Raw genomic sequence first — 19,197 nt, 5'->3', positions numbered from 1 at the left:
AATCTACAAAAATACAGAAGAACAAAGAACCTCACAGAAATAATACCACAAAGGAAACAGTGAAGGTGACTCAGTAAAACAATGATGCTGTATGTGGTCTAGAAAAAACAGCATCATCGTTTTACTGAGTCACCTTCGCTGTCTCCTTTGTGATAAAGAAATCTAATCAAATGACCTTTCTTCTGATGTAACAGCACTGTTTGCCTTTTCAGAATCAAATTTTAAGTTTAACCTGTGTATATCTCTGATCTATATATGTTTTTACATCCCTGCTTGGCTCCTCAGATCATCAGAGTAATCTTTTCTCTTTTCCTCTGCCTACAAGAATCGGATGTGAGTTCGTATACTATTGCACATTTTGTTACTTGGTAACTGGTAAATTCATCATCTTGGATTGTTTAGCTGTCATCGTCAATAACTGGCTCATAAAAAGACCCTTCTGGTCATTCCCTTACTCCTCACCCTGTGTTCCTGTTTTGTCAGGTTGCCTTAGGTCTTATTCAGTATGTCTGTCAATTATCTACTATGCTTTCATCATGAGTTTGATAGATACCTTCTTTAAATCAATTTGTGGATAATGAAAAGTGAAATTTCAAATAAACTGTTGATTACCTTAAGTGTCTGTCCTTCTGTCATCCCTTTTATCTGTCATATCCTCAATCTTTCACTGTCCACTGCGACTGTTCCTGATGCCTTCAAACATGCCGTAGTCACACCACTCCTTAAAAAAACCTTCATTGGACCCTACCTGTCCTTCCAATTATCGCCTCATCTCCCTCCTCCCTTTCCTATCCAAGATACTTGAACGTGCTGTTCACCGCCGTTGCCTTGACTTTCTTTAATCTGAAGCTATTCTTGATCCACTTCAGTCTGGCTTTCGCCCCCCTTCATTCAACTGAAACAGCGCTTGCTAAAGTCTCCAATGATCTGTTCCTGGTCAGATCCAACGGTCTCTATTCTATCCTCATCCTTCTCGATCTATCTGCTGCTTTTGACACTGTTGATCACAGCCTACTCCTTGATACGCTGTCCTCACTTGGATTTCAGGGCTCTGTTCTTTCCTGGTTTTCTTCTTATCTCTCCCAGCGTACCTTTAGTGTATACTCTAGTGGATCCTCCTCTACTTCTATCCCACTGTCAGTTGGTGTACCGCAGGGATCTGTCCTGGGACCTCTTCTTTTCTCCATCTATACTTCTTCCCTTGGTACTCTGATCTCATCCCATGGTTTTCAGCATCATCTTTACACTGATGACTCCCAGATCTACCTCTCCACACCAGAAATCTCGGCCGAAATCCAGGCCAAAGTATCAGCCTGCCTGTCTGACATTGCTGCCTGGATGTCTCAGCGCCATCTGAAACTAAACATGACCAAGACTGAGCTTCTCAGCTTTCCCCCTAAACCAACCTCTCCTCCTCCCCCATTTTATTATTTTATTTATTGCATTTGTATCCCACATTATCCCACCTATTTGCAGGCTGAATGTGGCTTGCATAGTTTTGTTAACATTGTCATTGCAAGGTGACATATACATTTAATGTTGTGCAGAGGTTAAATGAGGGTAAAAGAAGAAGGAGAGGAGTGATTTAGGTAGCTATAGTAGGTGAGTTATCTTAATTGAGTGGACTGTCTGGTGGATTATTGTGGCTATTAGTTCTCATTGTATGCCTTGCTGAAGAGATATGTCTTAAGAGATTTGCGAAAGATAGTGTCTATTTCTGTGGATAACACTCTCATCCTTCCTGTCTCTTCCTTGGGGTCATCTTCGACTCCTCCCTCTCCTTCTCTGCACATATTCAACAGACTGCTAAAACCTGTCATTTCTTTCTTTATAATATCAGCAAAATTCGCCCTTTCCTTTCTGAGCACACTACCAGAACCCTCATCCACGCTCTTTATCACCTCTTGCTTAGACTATTGCAACTTGCTTCTCACAGGTCTCCCACTTAGCCATTTCTCTCCTCTTCAATCTGTTCAAAATTCTGCTGCACGACTAATATTCCGCCAGTGTCGTTATGCTCATATTAGCCCTCTCCTCAAGTCACTTCACTGGCTTCCTATCCATTTCCGCATACAGTCCAAACTCCTCTTCTCCGAGGACAAGCAGGCTGCTTGTTCTCACTGATGGGTGACGTCCACGGCAGCCCCTCCAATCGGAACACTTTCTAGCAAAGTCCTTTGCTAGTCCTCGCGCGCCGATGCGCACCGCGCATTCGCGGCCATCTTCCCGCCTGAACTGGCTCGTGCCCGCCAGTCTTCTTTTGTCCGCGCTCGGTATGGTCGTGTTTCGCCGTTCGCGCCCCATAGTTGACCTCGCGCGTCGTTTATCAACTTCGTTCTTAAAAAAAAAAAAAAAAAAAAAGGTGTCGGAAGGAGACCTTTATGGTTTTCTCCCTTCCCGTACTTCTAGTTTTTGCCCCGGTAAGTTTTCTTTTGTCGTCGGGGTAGGCCCTATTTAGGCCTCGGTCGAAGTTTTTCTTCCCCCTATTTTTGTGGTGCCATTTTCGCCATTTCGAGTTTTGATCTCGCCGGCGCGATTTTTCCGCCCATGACATCGAAGTCTTCCAGCGGCTTCAAGAAGTGCACCCAGTGCGCCCGGGTGATCTCGCTCACTGACAGGCACGCGTCGTGTCTTCAGTGTCTGGGGGCTGGGCACCGCCCTCAGGCCTGTAGTCTGTGTTCTCTTTTGCAAAAGCGGACTCAGGTAGCGAGATTAGCCCAGTGGAACGTTCTGTTCTCGGGCTCTTCGTCGGCATCGGCACCGGGAGTATCGACTGCTTCGACGTCGTCGGCGCCCGGACCTTCATCCTCGCCCCCGATTGCATCGAGTGCATCTAGGCATCGGCCCTCTGCATCGGGGCGACATCGGAGGGTGGCGTCGGTGGTATCGAGACCTCCTCGTCTGCTGATGTCGTCGGACGGTGGTGCTTCGTCTGGAGTGCAGGTGAGGGCTGTCCATTCCCCTGCTGGTGGCGGTGAGCCTTCGGGTGGGTCTCCCCCTACCCTGAGGGCTCCTGCGGTACAGCCCCCCCGAGACCGACCCTCTTCGGCCTCGGCCCCGAGGAAGCGATGGCTGGATTCTACGTCCTCGTCGGTGCCGGGAAGCTCCGGTGACGTGCTTCGTTCCAAAAAATCGAAGAAGCATCATCACCGGTCCCCTTCCTGTGTCGGCACCGAGAGCTCTGGGTCGCTGAGGGAGTCGGCACCCAGTAAGCATCGGCACCGAGAGGACCGCTCGCCCTCTGTTCAAGAGGTGTCGATGCGCTCCCCTTTGGACAGCCCGGAACAGCCTCCACACCCGGAACAGGTTCTGACATCGACTCCTGCATCGGCTTCCATGTCTTTTTCCACAGCCGCTCTGCACGAGAGCCTCCGGGCCGTTCTCCCAGAGATCCTGGGAGAGTTGTTGCGCCCTACCCCTCCGGTACCGGGGGTGCTTGCGCCACCGGTACCGTCGAGCGAGGCGCCGGCTGGCCCATTGTCCGGGGTGAGGTCTCCGACATCTGTGCCACTTGCGGTACCGAGTGCGGTAGCCTCCCAGGAAGGCTCCCCGACTACGTCGGCGGAGGGAGCTTCGCCGGTGCGGGCGAGGGAGTCTACCTCTCGACGCTCCCACCGTGGCCGTGGTTCCACGGAGTCGAGCCGGGCACGGTTGCAGACACAGGTCCGTGAACTTGTGTCTGACACCAATGGTGAGGCCTCGTGGGAAGAGGAAGAAGACATCAGATATTTCTCTGACGAGGAGTCTGAGGGTCTTCCTTCCGATCCCACTCCCTCTCCTGAAAGACAGCTTTCTCCTCCTGAGAGTCTGTCTTTCGCTTCCTTTGTCCGGGAGATGTCTACGGCCATCCCCTTCCCGGTGGTTGTGGAGGACGAGCCCAGGGCTGAAATGTTTGAGCTCCTGGACTATCCTTCTCCACCTAAGGAAGCGTCCACAGTACCCATGCATCATGTCCTCAAAAAGACATTGCTGGCGAACTGGACCAAGCCTCTAACTAATCCCCACATTCCCAAGAAGATCGAGTCCCAGTACCGGATCCATGGGGACCCAGAGCTGATGCGCACTCAGTTGCCTCATGACTCTGGAGTTGTGGATTTGGCCCTAAAGAAGGCCAAGAGTTCTAGGGAGCATGCTTCGGCGCCCCCGGGCAAGGACTCTAGAACCTTGGACTCCTTTGGGAGGAAGGCCTACCATTCTTCTATGCTCGTGGCCAAGATTCAGTCCTACCAGCTCTACACGAGCATACACATGCGGAACAATGTGCGGCAGTTGGCGGGCTTGGTGGACAAGCTCCCCCCTGAGCAAACCAAGCCACTTCAGGAGGTGGTCAGGCAGCTGAAGGCGTGCAGAAAATTCTTGGCCAGAGGGGTGTATGACACCTTTGATGTTGCGTCCAGGGCCGCTGCTCAAGGTGTGGTGATGCGCAGACTCTCATGGCTGCGTGCCTCCGACCTGGAGAATAGAATCCAGCAGCGGATTGCGGACTCGCCTTGCCGTGCGGATAATATTTTTGGAGAAAAAGTCGAGCAGGTGGTAGAGCAGCTCCACCAGCGGGACACCGCATTCGACAAGTTCTCCCGCCGGCAGCCTTCAGCCTCTACCTCTACAGGTAGAAGATTTTTTGGGGGAAGGAAGACTGTTCCCTACTCTTCTGGTAAGCGTAGGTACAATCCTCCTTCTCGACAGCCTGCGGCCCAGGCTAAGCCCCAGCGCGCTCGCTCTCGTCAGCAGCGTGCGCCTCAGCAAGGCCCCTCGGCTCCCCAGCAAAAGCAAGGGACGAGCTTTTGACTGGCTCCAGCAGAGCATAGCCGACATCCAAGTGTCAGTGCCGGGCGACCTGCCAGTCGGAGGGAGGTTGAAAGCTTTTCACCAAAGGTGGCCTCTCATAACCTCCAATCAGTGGGTTCTCCAAATAGTCCGGCAAGGATACACCCTCAATTTGACCTCAAAACCTCCAAATTGTCCACCGGGAGCTCAGTCTTACAGCTTCCAGCACAAGCAGGTACTTGCAGAGGATCTCTCCGCCCTTCTCAGCGCCAATGCGGTCGAGCCCGTGCCATCCGGGCAAGAAGGGCTGGGATTCTATTCCAGGTACTTCCTTGTGGAAAAGAAAACAGGGGGGATGCGTCCCATCCTAGACCTAAGGGCCCTGAACAAATATCTGGTCAAGGAAAAGTTCAGGATGTTTTCCCTGGGCACCCTTCTCCCCATGATTCAGGAAAACGATTGGCTGTGCTCTCTGGACTTGAAGGACGCCTAAACGCACATCCCGATACTGCCAGCTCACAGACAGTATCTGCGATTTCAGCTGGGCACACGTCACTTTCAGTACTGTGTGCTACCCTTTGGGCTCGCCTCTGCGCCCAGAGTGTTCATGAAGTGCTTGGCTGTAGTAGCAGCGGCACTTCGCAGACTGGGGGTACACGTGTTCCCATATCTCGACGATTGGCTGGTGAAGAACACATCCGAGGCAGGAGCCCTGCAGTCCATGCAGATGACTATTCGCCTCCTGGAGCTACTGGGGTTTGTGATAAATTATCCAAAGTCCCATCTTCTCCCAGTGCAGAAACTCGAATTCATAGGAGCTCTGCTGGATTCTGGGACGGCTCGCGCCTATCTCCCAGAGATGAGAGCCAATAACTTGTTGCCCCTTGTCTCGCGGGTGCGAGCGTCCCAGCAGATCACAGCTCGGCAGATGTTGAGATTGCTGGGCCACATGGCCTCCACAGTTCATGTGACTTCCATGGCCCGCCTTCACATGAGATCTGCTCAATGGACCCTAGCTTCCCAGTGGTTTCAGGCTGCTGGGGATCTAGAAGACGTGTTCCACCTGTCCACGAGTTTTCTCAAATCCCTGTATTGGTGGACGATTTGGTCCAATTTGACTCTGGGACGTCCTTTCCAAATTCCTCAGCCACAAAAAGTGCTGACCACGGATGCGTCTCTCCTGGGATGGGGAGCTCATGTCGATGGGCTTCACACCCAAGGAAGCTGGTCCCTCCAGGAACGCAATCTGCAGATCAATCTTGTGGAGTTACGAGCGATCTGGAACGCTCTGAAGGCTTTCAGAGATCAGCTGTCCCACCAAATTATCCAAATTCAGACAGACAACCAGGTTGCCATGTATTATGTCAACAAGCAGGGGGGCACCGGATCTCGACCCCTGTGTCAGGAAGCCGTCAGCATGTGGCTCTGGGCTCGCCGTCACGGCATGGTGCTCCAAGCCACATATCTGGCAGGCGTAAACAACAGTTTGACCGACAGGTTGAGCAGGATTATGCAACCTCACGAGTGGTCGCTCAATTCCTGTGTAGTGCGTCAGATCTTCCAGGTGTGGGGCACCCCCTTGGTAGATCTCTTCGCATCTCGAGCCAACCACAAAGTCCCTCAGTTCTGTTCCAGGCTTCAGGCCCACGGCAGACTGGCATCGGATGCCTTCCTCCTGGACTGGGGGGAGGGTCTGCTGTATGCTTATCCTCCCATACCTCTGGTGGGGAAGACTTTGTTGAAACTGAAGCAAGACCGAGGCACCATGATTCTGATTGCTCCTTTTTGGCCGCGTCAGATCTGGTTCCCTCTTCCTCTAGAGTTGTCCTCCGAAGAACCGTGGAGATTGGAGTGTTTTCCGACCCTCATCACACAGGACGAAGGGGTGCTTCTGCATCCCAACCTCCGGTCCCTGGCTCTCACGGCCTGGATGTTGAGAGCGTAGACTTTGCCTCTTTGGGTCTGTCAGAGGGTGTCTCCCGCATCTTGCTTGCTTCCAGGAAAGATTCCACTAAGAGGAGTTACTACTTTCTGTGGAGGAGGTTTGCCGTCTGGTGTGACAGCAAGGCCCTAGATCCTCGCTCTTGTCCTACACAGACCCTGCTTGAATACCTTCTGCACCTGTCTGAGTCTGGTCTCAAGACCAACTCTGTAAGGATTCACCTTAGTGCAATCAGTGCATACCATTACCGTGTGGAAGGTAAGCCGATCTCAGGACAGCCTTTAGTTGTTCTCTTCATGAGAGGTTTGCTTTTGTCAAAGCCCCCTGTCAAGCCTCCTACAGTGTCATGGGATCTCAATGTCGTTCTCACCCAGCTGATGAAACCTCCTTTTGAGCCACTGAATTCCTGCCATCTGAAGTACTTGACCTGGAAGGTCATTTTCTTGGTGGCAGTTACTTCAGCTCGTAGAGTCAGTGAGCTTCAGGCCCTGGTAGCCCAGGCCCCTTACACCAAATTTCATCATAACAGAGTAGTCCACCGCACTCACCCCAAGTTTTTGCCAAAGGTTGTGTCGGAGTTCCATCTGAACCAGTCAATTGTCTTGCCAACATTCTTTCCCCGTCCTCATTCCTGACCTGCTGAACGTCAGCTGCACACATTGGACTGCAAGAGAGCATTGGCCTTCTATCTGGAGCGGACACAGCCCAACAGACAGTCCGCCCAATTGTTTGTTTCTTTTGATCCCAACAGGAGGGGAGTGGCTGTGGGAAAACGCACCATATCCAATTGGCTAGCAGATTGCATTTCCTTCACTTACGCCGAGGCTGGGCTGGCTCTTGAGGGTCATGTCACGGCTCATAATGTTAGAGCCATGGCAGCGTCGGTAGCCCACTTGAAGTCAGCCACTATTGAAGAGATTTGCAAAGCTGCGACGTGGTCATCTGTCCACACATTCACATCTCATTACTGCCTGCAGCAGGATACCCGACGCGACAGTCGGTTCGGGCAGTCAGTGCTTCAGAATCTGTTCGGGGTTTAGAATCCAACTCCACCCCCCTAGGCCCATGTTTTTTCTGTTCCAGGCTGCACTCTGTTAGTTGGTAAATTTTTTAGGTCAATCTCAGTTATGTCCTCGCCGTTGCGAGGCCCAATTGACCATGGTGGTTGTTTTGAGTGAGCCTGGGGGCTAGGGATACCCCATCAGTGAGAACAAGCAGCCTGCTTGTCCTCGGAGAAAGCGAATGCTACATACCTGTAGAAGGTATTCTCCGAGGACAGCAGGCTGATTGTTCTCACAAACCCGCCCGCCTCCCCTTTGGAGTTGTGTCTTCCCTTCTCTTTGTCTTGCTACATATGAGACTGGCGGGCACGAGCCGGTTCGGGCGGGAAGATGGCCGCGCATGCGCGGTGCGCATCGGCGCGCGAGGACTAGCAAAGGACTTTGCTAGAAAGTGTTCTGATTGGAGGGGCTGCCGTGGACGTCACCCATCAGTGAGAACAATCAGCCTGCTGTCCTCGGAGAATACCTTCTACAGGTATGTAGCATTCGCTTTATTGACCTATAAGTGCATTCACTCTGCAGCTCCTCTGTACCTCTGCACTCTCATCTCTCCCTACATTCCTCCCTGGGAACTCCGTTCACTGGGTAAATCTCTCTTATCTGCACCCTTCTCCTCCACTGCTAACTCCAGACTCCGTTCCTTTTATCTTGCTGCACCATATGCCTGGAATAGACTTCCTGAGCCGGTACATCAAGCTCCATCTCTGGCCGTCTTCAAATCTAAGCTAAAAACCCACCTTTTTGATGCTGCTTTTAACTCCTAACCCTTAATCACTTGTTCAGAACCCTGATTTTTTCATCCTCACTTTAATATTCCCTTATCTCTTGTTTGTCCTGTTTGTCTTAATTAGATTGTAAGCTCTGTCGAGCAGGGACTGTTTATTCATGTTCAAGTGTACAGCGCTGCGTACGTCTGGTAGCGCTTTAGAAATTAGTAGTAGTAGATTTCTGAATCAATGAGCAAGTCTTGATCTCAGAAGTTCATTCTTTTATGGATTGTAACTCTTGTTATTCCTTTACTCTTCACCTTGTGTTCTTGTTCTGTCAGGTTGCCTTAGGTCTTATTCAGTATGTCTGTCATTTATCTACTATACTTTTATCATGACTGTGATAGATGCCTTCTTCAAATCAATTTGTGGATAATGAAAAGTGAAATTTCAAATAAACTAACTGTTCATTACCTTAAGTGCCATCTGCTCAATTTCTATTATTTATTGTGATTTCTGAATCAATGAGCAAGGCTTGATCTCTGAAGTTCATTCTTTTGTGGTTCAGATAAGTTAACTTATCTCTTTTTTGCATATACTCCTTTGTTACCTCATTCTCTCTTCTACAGACCCCCACCATGCTCTTTTCTCTTTTGTAGGGGCAATAGTAACTTAAAAATTTGGCTGCCAGTGCCACCTTCTGTCTCCTCTGTCTCTGGGTATCTGGAATTGAGTGAAACCAATTAACCACAGCAGTCAGGAGATAAGCAGCTTTCTGATGAGCCCCATTTGCATGAGAGGCACTCTTGTTTTCCTGTCCCTGTTCCTCCACTCATTCAGAAATTGCCGCTCTGTGCAAAATCCAGTCCTAGGGATAAATCTGTTTGCCTAATTTCTGGTTTTCACTAGAGTTCAATATTTCTTGGTTCGGCAGGCACTACGGAGAAGATCTTTGAAGACAAGAGGGATCTCTATGATGTATACGTGGATAACCAAAACGTGAAGACTCATCATGAGCACCTTCAACCACTCTTGAAGGTGAACAGCGCGGACAGAGAGAAGTACCGGGGGCTCAATGATCAGAGGTAATGACAGTGGGTGGTGGACTAGGTAACCCAGAGTTAACAAAAAAGAGGAGGGCCTAACAAGCTAAGGTTATGATAAGTATGTTTGTGACAAGAGTGGATTAGTAACTAGAGATAACAGAACAGTGAAATTGTTCTTTTATATTCATCTTTTAATAGATTTTTTTTTTATTGTATTTTGCATTAGGCCAGGTGTGAGAAAATTTTGGCCTGCAGGGCAAAACTGGCATGGGAGTGCCCTTTCCTTGACTCTTGGTGGTCCTGTTGTCTGGACCTGCTGCATTTCCAACTTTGTGAAATCCACTGATGAAGAGATGATGGTGGCAGGGGGTCAGGAGCTGTTAAAACTACTCCCTTCTCTATCTCTTCCTGGGCTTGACTAACTTAACCCTTTAGTGTCCAATGTTCTTGTAATAAGCCATATGGGAACAGATTGATGGGAACATTGGACACTAAAGGGATAACACTTGGTTTCTGGTTCTGCTCTCCCAAGTGAGAGCTGTGGAGGAAGACTTTACAAAAAGCAAAAAGCCAGCAGGGTGAAACTGAAGCACTACCCCTTACAATTTTGGGACTTTTTCAGGGGCTTGGCTACCATTGAGTGAGCCCAGCAAAAAGCCCAGAGCTGCTAACTACTATGGGCAGCCTACTGCTGCACTGAAGTAACCTATTCCCATGCATAGGTACCTGGCTCCTTGCTGTCTGCCCCTGTGGTCCAAAATCTTTCCCCTTATTCCTTTCTTCTCTCCCCCCTCCTCCAGAACAAGCACCTCTCCCTGAACAAGCCCCCAGGTCCTCCAAATTTACAGTGGGTTGCTGGCAACAGAAGTGCTTAAGACAGGCCACTTCTGGCTGGCCGTGGGGCCTACCCTCTGCTATTTCCTGCTTTTTTTGATGCAGCATATTTTGGGCAGGATGAAGGAGAGGGAAGACCACAGGACTAGCTGGAGGAGGCTTGTCTTCAGCACTTCCCCTGCCAGTGACCCACGTTAAGTTCGGAGGAACTTTCTTTGAATTGATGGGGTTTTTTTTCCAAACCACAAATGATTTATTTTATTTATTTACTTACAAAAAATGATATACCACAAAGGGCCAAAATGGCATCCATGCGGTTTACAATAAAAACAATTACAGGAGGAAGGGAGATATGCCAGACTCATGGCTGAAGGGGAGGGAAGGGTGAAAAAGCTGGATCTGAGATGGGGTGGGAGAAGAAGGAAGGGAGAGTTGCTAGATTTGCGGAGGGGGTAAAGAGAGATACCATGGAAGGGATGCTAGACCTGAGGTGTGGAAGCAAAGGGAAAACACCAGCCCTGTGGTGGGATGGAGGAGGAAGAGATGATGGACCTTTGTTGGGGGGAGGGGGGGGGGGAGTGATTGATTCCCGATCTGTGAGAGAGAGGAAGAGAGAGCGAGTGAGACTGGACCAGGAGACAGAGGGGGAAAGATTCCGGACTGGGGGAGGGGGGAGTGGAGGGAAGAGAGTGATAAAGGTTGGGCCAGGAAGGGAGGAGAAATGTTAGACAGAGCAAGGGAGGGAGGCAGAGAAATATGCCAGATTGCTAGAGGGGAGGGGTGGCAAGGGAGAGAGAGGGGGAGACATGCTGGTCTGAGGGTGGGGGGAGGCAGGGGAGAGAGAGGGGCGAATCTGGTTATGGGGAAGGACAGTGACATAGAGGAACCATGCCAGATAAAGGGAGAGGAATAGGGACACTGGGAAGGCAGATGCTGTACAGGGCAAGATAGGAATACATAGTGGAGATGCTGACTGGGGGGAGGATAGTGACAAGGACACAGAGGAGAAATGCTGGACAGGAAGGATAAGGAGGCAGAGGGAAGATAGAGGGTGGACATGATAAGAGTAGACATGCTAAATTGACAGGAGACCCTGGAAAGAGTTTGGCAAAAACAGAAAAGCAGAAGAGAGACACTGGGACTGGGAATGGAAAAATAAAATACTCAGACAACAAAGATAAAATAGATAGATATAAATAATATTCTGAATTTATTAATTTAAATATGTCAGCTTTGGGAAATGTGCATCTCTGATATCTTGCATTTCGGTTTCTGTTTCTTTAGTTTTGTTGTATATGCAGAGTTTGACTTCTGGAGGTTTCCAGTTTTCATTTTTGCCTTCATATTTCTATTACTGATCTGTAGTTCCCACCCCACCTCCCTCCATTGTTCCACCCAGGGCCCATTCCATCCTACTTGTGCCACTTGACATTGTGTTGCAGGGCCCACTTTTTCCTGTGCTCATTGCTGCACCTTACAAACAAACATTGTACTCAGCTGGGCTCTACACTGCCCCTTCACAATGCCACTGCTTAAAAAAAAAAAAAGAAAGAAAAAAGAAGAAAAATGTGCTGCTAATTTGTTACACCACAGAGGCTACCAAGTAATCCTGCTCACCAATATAAATTAAAAAAAAAATTGTAATGGGAGATTTCAGGTCTTGGTGTAATAAGCAATGGGTTAGAACAGTTCACAGTGTTTTACTGCACAGTGTTCTGATACATATGCTAAAATAACTTTTATCCCCAGTGCAACGTTTAAAAAGTGCGTATTGACAGAAAAAAAATGCATTCTCTGATGTGGTAATATGCAGTGGTTGCTGCATTGGGAGTAAAATGTCTCTCCTTTTCTGTCTATGCATGAGCAGGGATTGGCTGACAGGAAAATACTAAAAAAGCAAAACAAAAAATGTTGACTGGACTTTCTGACTCCCACTCCAAAAAATTTGTACCCTAACCCCCAGACTTCCTTCCCTGGGGGCATCTGCTCTAGTCCAGAGCACTCCTAACCCAGCCATCTCAAGTCAGAGAAGCCTTTGACCAGAGAGCTTCCATACTACTAGACCCTTCTGGACCAGTAATACTTACCTGGTCCAGGAGTGATTCATTGTTGTCCTTTTGTCCATGGCATCTTGTAAAATGGCGTTGAGGCGCACCACTAGATATCAATTTGCCAAGCAAGGCTACCACTGGGGGTTAGGTGCCACAATTTTACAAGGTGGCAGTAGTGAAAGTTGGATGCCTCCTCAGATCAGGTTGTTATTTTTGGTCCAGGGGGTCCAGCCATATGGGTCACTTGATGGAGGAAAACCTGGGATCAGATAGCATAGGGGTGGCTACTGGGCCCACTTGAGCCACGAGCTCTCAGAGATAAAGGTCTACTCTTCATCTCAGGTGGCATCTTTTTTCAGCCCTTTTTTAATTCAACATGTTTATTTTTTATATGGAGAGAGAGATTACATGCCAATGGTCTTACTGCAGATTTTTCCAAGCTAAAGTCCTTACTGCATAAGGGTGAGATTAGTGTGGGAAGATAAAAAGTAAACCATTATGTTAAAAATAGTGTTGCTTTTTACATCTGGCTCTCAAAGAGGGCGAGGAAGGGAATGTGTTGAGAGCTGTGGAGGATCATTGAACCCTCCTTAACTTCTGAAATGGAGCTCAGAGGGAGATCCATCTGCCTTTTACTCCATTCCCCCCCTCGCCCCCCCCCCCCCCCCCAGGCTGTAGAATAGGCAAGAGCAATTAATGTGGCTCACTGGAAGAAAAGTTGCCCATCCTTGACCTAGGCAGTGCACCTTGGAAGGGCCACTATATCCTCTTCCCAACCTTGGGACTGACTGCATAGAAATGCAGGGTTTTGAGATACATCATGACTTTTTAAATAATGACAACTTGGTTCAGAATTTTTTTTCTGGCTACAAGTGGAGTTCCTGGAACTATGTTAATTTAATTGTTCTCTTCTTGCAGGTGTCTAGGTCATTAGTGTCTGATGCTGCTTCTCTGCTTCACTCTTCCTTGTCTGATAAAATCATTTTTCCTGCCTGTTATTCTTTGCTCCCATTATGCCTTATCCAAATCTTCCCTTCTCTTTTCTGCGATACATTTACTAACTTGTCTTTCTCTCATCTTATTTATTTATTATTTATTTGTTGCATTTGCATCCCACATTTTCCCACCTATTTGCAGGCTCAATGTGGCTTACATCTTCAGTCTCTGTTCTGTGTTTTCTCCTTCTCAGGCAGATGTTGATTTACTCACAGGAAGTGGATGGAGACTGCGGCTCCTGTGAGGAGGATCTCTTTGTTCTGTGAGTTTCCCTCCCTGATTTTGAATATATTTCCTGTTTTTTTTTTAACATATAATTAAGGGAATATTTAAAGCACAAATTATTTGAAATATTTTGATACCATTTACCTTTTTTGGTCTTAGTTATTGTTTATTCCTGAGTCATATTAGTGTTTCTTTTACTGCTCTTATCCATTTCTCCATTATACTTATCATAGTTGGGGGTCCCTAGGCTCTAGAACTGTCAAATCTGGCCCTTGCTGTGAAGAACCCCACTGAGAGAGATTCCCACAGAATCATGGGACACCCAAAGGAGTGCTGGTAGATGCAGCACAAAGTGTATCTCTGTGTTACTGTATCTGCCTTCTCCCCATAGCTATTGTTAAAAAAAAAACACAAGTATGACCCTGACAGCAGGGGAAGGCAGATAGTATTCAGCACTGCTCTTCACATTCAGCTAACTAAGGGAGTTGAAGATTGAGGCAAGGAGAATATTGGTTTGAGGGTTTGGAGGAAGGGAGAGAAAAGGAGAAGATAATCATCTTGGGGAGGAGAGGAAATGGACAGCAGATGTTATTCCTGGGGTAGAGAGAGGGAAAAAATAGAGGAGCAGAGCTTAGGTGAAAAAAAAAAAGAGAGTCTCGAGGATGTGGGTAGAGAAGAGAGAAATGTGGAAAGGATGAAAGATGGGAAATTACATTAGAAAAAAGGCAGAAGGAGGTTCTGGGAGAAAAGGATGACATCAGAGGGAGGATCAAATAGAAAAAGGAGGGAACAGATAAAAGAATAGTAGAGGGCTGATAGGAAGTGGAAAAAGGTACTCTTATGAGGAAAACTGGTGGGCTATACTGATAAGAAAATATGAAAGAGAGAAGACAGAAAAAAGTAGAGAACAACAAAGAAAAAGGTTAGAAGTGAAATGGATAAAACAATTTTTAAAAAGGTGAAAAATAAAAAAAATATGTGTCTAGATACATCACAAAGGTTAGAAAGTGTAATGTAAATTAGTTCACTTATTAAATGTAAATTTTATAAAGTTATGCAAACGTGCCCACAGAATTTCTGAATTTGCACTGGATTTACCCCATGTTACAGCAAGGAACAAGGGGCTCTAAATTACATGACGACAAAAATAAGTGACCCATCCAGTCTTCCTGGTTATTCTAGTCAACACTTATAAGTATTGCCACACTAGGACAGACCAAAGGTCCATCAAGCCCAGCATCCCGCCTCCAACAGTAGCCAATTCAGGCCACAAATACCTAGCAAGATCCCAAAAAACTACAAGACGTTCCATGCTGACCTTCCCAGAAACAAGCAGCGGACTTTCCCAAAGTTCATCCTAAAAATGGTCCACGAAGCCGTCCAAACCCCTTCTAAATCCAGATACACAATAACAACCGGCTCACCTTTATCCACATATTTGTTCACCCCTTCAAAGAAATGTAATATATTGGTGAGGCAAGATTTCCCTTCATTAAATCCATGTTGGTTTTGTCTCATTAATCCACTATTCTAAGGAGATGTTCCAGCTGTCTTACATTCAAGTTTGGTTGCCCACAGGATGTAGCTCCCTATCCCAAATTGGTTTTGCTCTCATTCCCCCATACACATAAATTGGTCATGTGCTTTTCCAGGTAGATAAGCATACAAGTTTACTGACACCAATACCCTATGTTTCTCTTAACCAACCTCTCAAACCCCTTCTTATTACTCTTCCTCTGCCGATAGGTTATTCCAGGAACCTGCCACATTCTCAGTGAAGAAGTATTTACTTATTCCTTATCCACCACACCAGTCCAGAACTGATGGGTTATGTCCCTCAGCCAGCAGGTGGAGACAGACTAATGAGCTACGAGTGTACCCTATAAGAGCCCCTGTACAGCCTCAGTAGCTCAGTATTTTCTGTCTCCAGCAAATGGTGAAGGACAGCCCATGCAGCACAATCTGATCTGGTCTAGTGTGAGTCCTGTGCTCAGGAGGAGGAGTCTGGGCCCCTTTCCTAGCCTGATGGACCCCTCCACTGAAGTCTCTTCCCTTTATTTTCCATTTTCTCTCTCTGTTTTCTATATTCAGCCAATAGTGGTCAACAGTTTTTTTTAAACACTTATCACCAGCTAAATAGGATCTTGTTATTCGATGCCAGGGCCATGTTCAGGCAACGACATTGAAGATCTAAGGCTCTCCAGGCATGTGCTGGCCACTAATTCTTAATGCAGGTGCTGGCTGGTATTCTTCTGGGACCCTCATAAGGGGATCTGTCAGATCCTCCAGTCTCCTTCTCCCCTCCAGTGTTCCAACAGGCTGCCTCATTCCTATCAACATCCTTGGTGATCTAATGGGGGTCCAGGTTTGAGTGAACACCACTCGCTTCTGCCTTTGGCAGCTCCGGCCAGAAAATGGTAGCCACGACCTTTAGTGAATAGTCTTATGGTATTACTGCTAGTAGTCAGCCTTCCTTTTGAATATTGACTCTATTTTTTTCTATTTCCCCTCTCTCCCTACCTTTCTTTCTCTTCTGCTCCCCCCCCCCCCTACATTTTTCTCTCAGAGCTGGCCTCCTGCCTGAAAAAAGTCCACAGTGGGGATTGTTACAGACCTCATGGGGAGGGGGAGCTCCTGTTGCGCCAAGTTGGCAGTGAGTAGATGAGTCCCTAGGGTAGGCTGTACTGTGAGCGACTGTGTGGCTAGCTTATTGGACCCGTGGCAGGAGGGGAGCTCTGTGGCAACATAGAAGTAGGGGGAAGTTCTTTGGCAACTTTTCCCAAGAGGAGTGCACGGGAAAGCCCCAGGATATGGCAAAGTTAATGCCAAGATTAATGCAATTGAATTGGTAGTTAGCCTGCTGGAGTGGGGGAAAGATCATCAGAGTAGGCAGAGGTTCCGGGTCTTGGTGAGATGTGCAGGTTTCATTGTTCCACTCCTCATGGAGGAGCCAGCTAAGCTGGTCAGGGGTATCATATCTGTGGGGTTCACCATGGAGAAGAGAGGACAGTCCAGGTGGGACCGCAAGTGCAAGTCTTCCAGGCTATGCAGCAGGGTAAGACATCCTGGGAGTAGGGCTGGGCATTCAGCTTGTGGAAAGGCCTAGAAGTAAAAAAGAACAGGAGAGCTCACAATTTTGTTCACCCTTGTGAATTTGCCAGCCCTCAGCCCTTGTCCCAAAGGGAGGCTTGGGAGAGTTGGACGTGGCTGGACATGTGCTTAGGGGTCTTGCTATGTTAGGCTTGTGGGGGGGGGGGGGAGGAATTTGATGGATTTTCCCCTAAATTAATTTTCTTGCTCCACAAGGCATTTATTATGAAGCAGGTTCAGAGCAGCAAAGGACTCTACTCTAGTGCTTCATGTGGACCATTTCCTCCCAATGGGGCCTTGGTTGGCTGAGTTCACTTGGGGAGTCAGGGTAGAGGCTCAGCAGATATCCTTGCTGAAGAGCTCCCCTCGGAGGTTAGGCTGTCATGGAGGGAAGAACTATTCAGCATGAGATTGCAGGCCCTAGAGGACCTCAGCATTGCAGATCCCCTGGCTAAGGAGATGGGCATCCAAGGAGATCTGCAAGCCCTTCAGGGCTTTTCCAGTCCACCTGGAAGTCAGGCTATGACTCAGCAGAGTGGAGATGCCTGAGGCAGGATTCTAAATTGGCTGAACCATGGATAAGTTATATCCACTGGTCTTGGAGGAGAAGGGAGAAGCTCCAATTTCCCCCAAGTTAGTGCAGTGGTGACCATGGTCACTTAAAAGACTATCATCCTAGTTGAAGAGGGAATGGCTCTGAAGGAGCTACAGGACTGGAAGCTGGAGCTGTGCTGTAAACATTGGAGGAGGAGAGTGTCGCTTCAAGGCTAGATCTTGGGCCCTTTGCTCTGGGATTATGCAAGTGGTGGTGTTGCTGCTGTTTTTTTTTTTTGCCATCTTTTTATTTTAGTGATTTTTCATTACAGATCATCAACTCAAGCTAACAGAGAAATCTAAACATTTCACATATAGACAACATCACAGCCCCCCCCCCCCTCTCCCTCCTGGTATCTCAACATATACATTTTCACTTCCAGTACTATAGACCCTTTGGTTTATATGTATTATCCCGTAAGACCCCGCCATTCTACATAGGAGGACCATGTTTTAAGAAATCTCACCATTCCCACTCACTTCAGGGCTGTAAGTTTGTCCATTAAACAGCAATAGTCCACTTTAGCCAACACTTGATCCACGGTGGGTATCACCTGTTGTTTCCAATATTTTGCAGTTAGAGTCCTGGCTGCTGTGACAATATAGGCTAAAAGTCCATGACAAGAGCTATGGCCCTCTCTGGCCGAGATGTTCAGCAAACACAGACCGGGATCGAACACTAGCTCAGACCCCAGCCTGTTTTGTAGTCTGTTCTGTAAATCCTTCCAGAACTGCTGTATCACCGAACAATCCCACCACACGTGCCAGAATGTGCCCTCTGCCCCGCATTTACGCCAGCAAGCTGCCGATCCATTTTTATAAATGCGGGCCAGCCGACTAGGAGTCAGATACCACTGATACAGCATTTTATATCCATTTTCCAGCAAAGGAGTAGCCACTGAGAATGTCAATAATCGTTTGAATATCCTTTTCCTATCCCCTGGTTCATATGTAGTACCTAGTAAAGCCTCCCATTTATTCATGCATTTATCCAATGGCTGAGTCTTATGTAACAAAGCTCTATAGATACGTGATATTCCCCCTTTACCTTCCCCCGATCTCATAGCTAATTCAAGCTCCGTGACCTCTAGTGACAGGTCCTCTCTCACTTTCTTCTGAACAAAATCCCTGATCTGCATAAAGAAAAACCTGTTCCTGTCCCCCAATCCAAACTCCTCTTTTAATGTGTTAAATGAATGAAAATTCCCGTCTTCCCATATTTGGCCTAGCAAGCGTAGGGAAGTCGCCGACCACTGCCCATACACCCCTTCTACCTGACCAGGTGTAAAATCTGTCGCATAGATGATAGGTGTAGTCAAATGATATTTGCGCCCTGGAAACCAGGCTGCTCTACATCGTGCCCATTCCCCCAGAACCACCCTCATCTGACCCCTCAGGCCCGATAGGAGGCCTCGCAACAGCGGTAGTGGAAGCCATGCTACAGCCCATAATGGCACCCCCTTCAGTCCCCACTGCGCTGCATAAGTCCCTAGCTTAGTCGGGCCCCTCTGTACAGTGGATAGCATTTGGAATAGGGCAGCTCTGTAATATAGGTTGAAGTTAGGTACCCCCATGCCCCCATCTTTCCTAAGCTGAAATAGGATACTACTTGTCACTTGAGGGGGCCTTTTACGCCAAATAAAAGCAAACATTTTCTTGTTAAGTGTGTGAAAAAAGGTATGTGGTATGGAAACTGGCACAGCCATGAATAAGTACAACAGCTTGGGAAGCAATGTTATCTTTACTGCTGCTATTCTACCCATCCACGACTTGTGCAGCCCTCCCCATCTCTCCAACTCTTGCAAAAGCTCTCGTAGTTTAGGGATAAAATTTTCCCAGAATAGATCCCCAGTATCTTAAGTTCACCCCCAGGTATCTAATATA

General features: G+C 47.9%; 1 protein-coding gene across 2 annotated transcripts in view; it reads left to right on the top strand.

The window, feature by feature from the left end:
• DENND11 (DENN domain containing 11) overlaps window positions 1-19,197 on the top strand; it is a 408,291-nt gene that overhangs the window by 262,637 nt on the left and 126,457 nt on the right. For both annotated transcript variants that reach the window (XM_030215839.1, XM_030215840.1), the window contains exons 7-8: window positions 9,412-9,562; window positions 13,598-13,666. In XM_030215839.1, the coding sequence (XP_030071699.1) occupies window positions 9,412-9,562; window positions 13,598-13,666 (220 nt within the window). The remainder of the gene's footprint in view (window positions 1-9,411; window positions 9,563-13,597; window positions 13,667-19,197) is intronic.

The sequence above is a fragment of the Microcaecilia unicolor genome, chromosome 10 (genome assembly GCF_901765095.1).
Source record: "Microcaecilia unicolor chromosome 10, aMicUni1.1, whole genome shotgun sequence".
In the NCBI taxonomy this organism is placed as follows: Eukaryota; Metazoa; Chordata; class Amphibia; order Gymnophiona; family Siphonopidae; genus Microcaecilia; species Microcaecilia unicolor.
The sequence above is the reverse complement of the archived record's forward strand: the minus strand, read 5'-3'. Positions and strand labels throughout refer to the sequence as shown.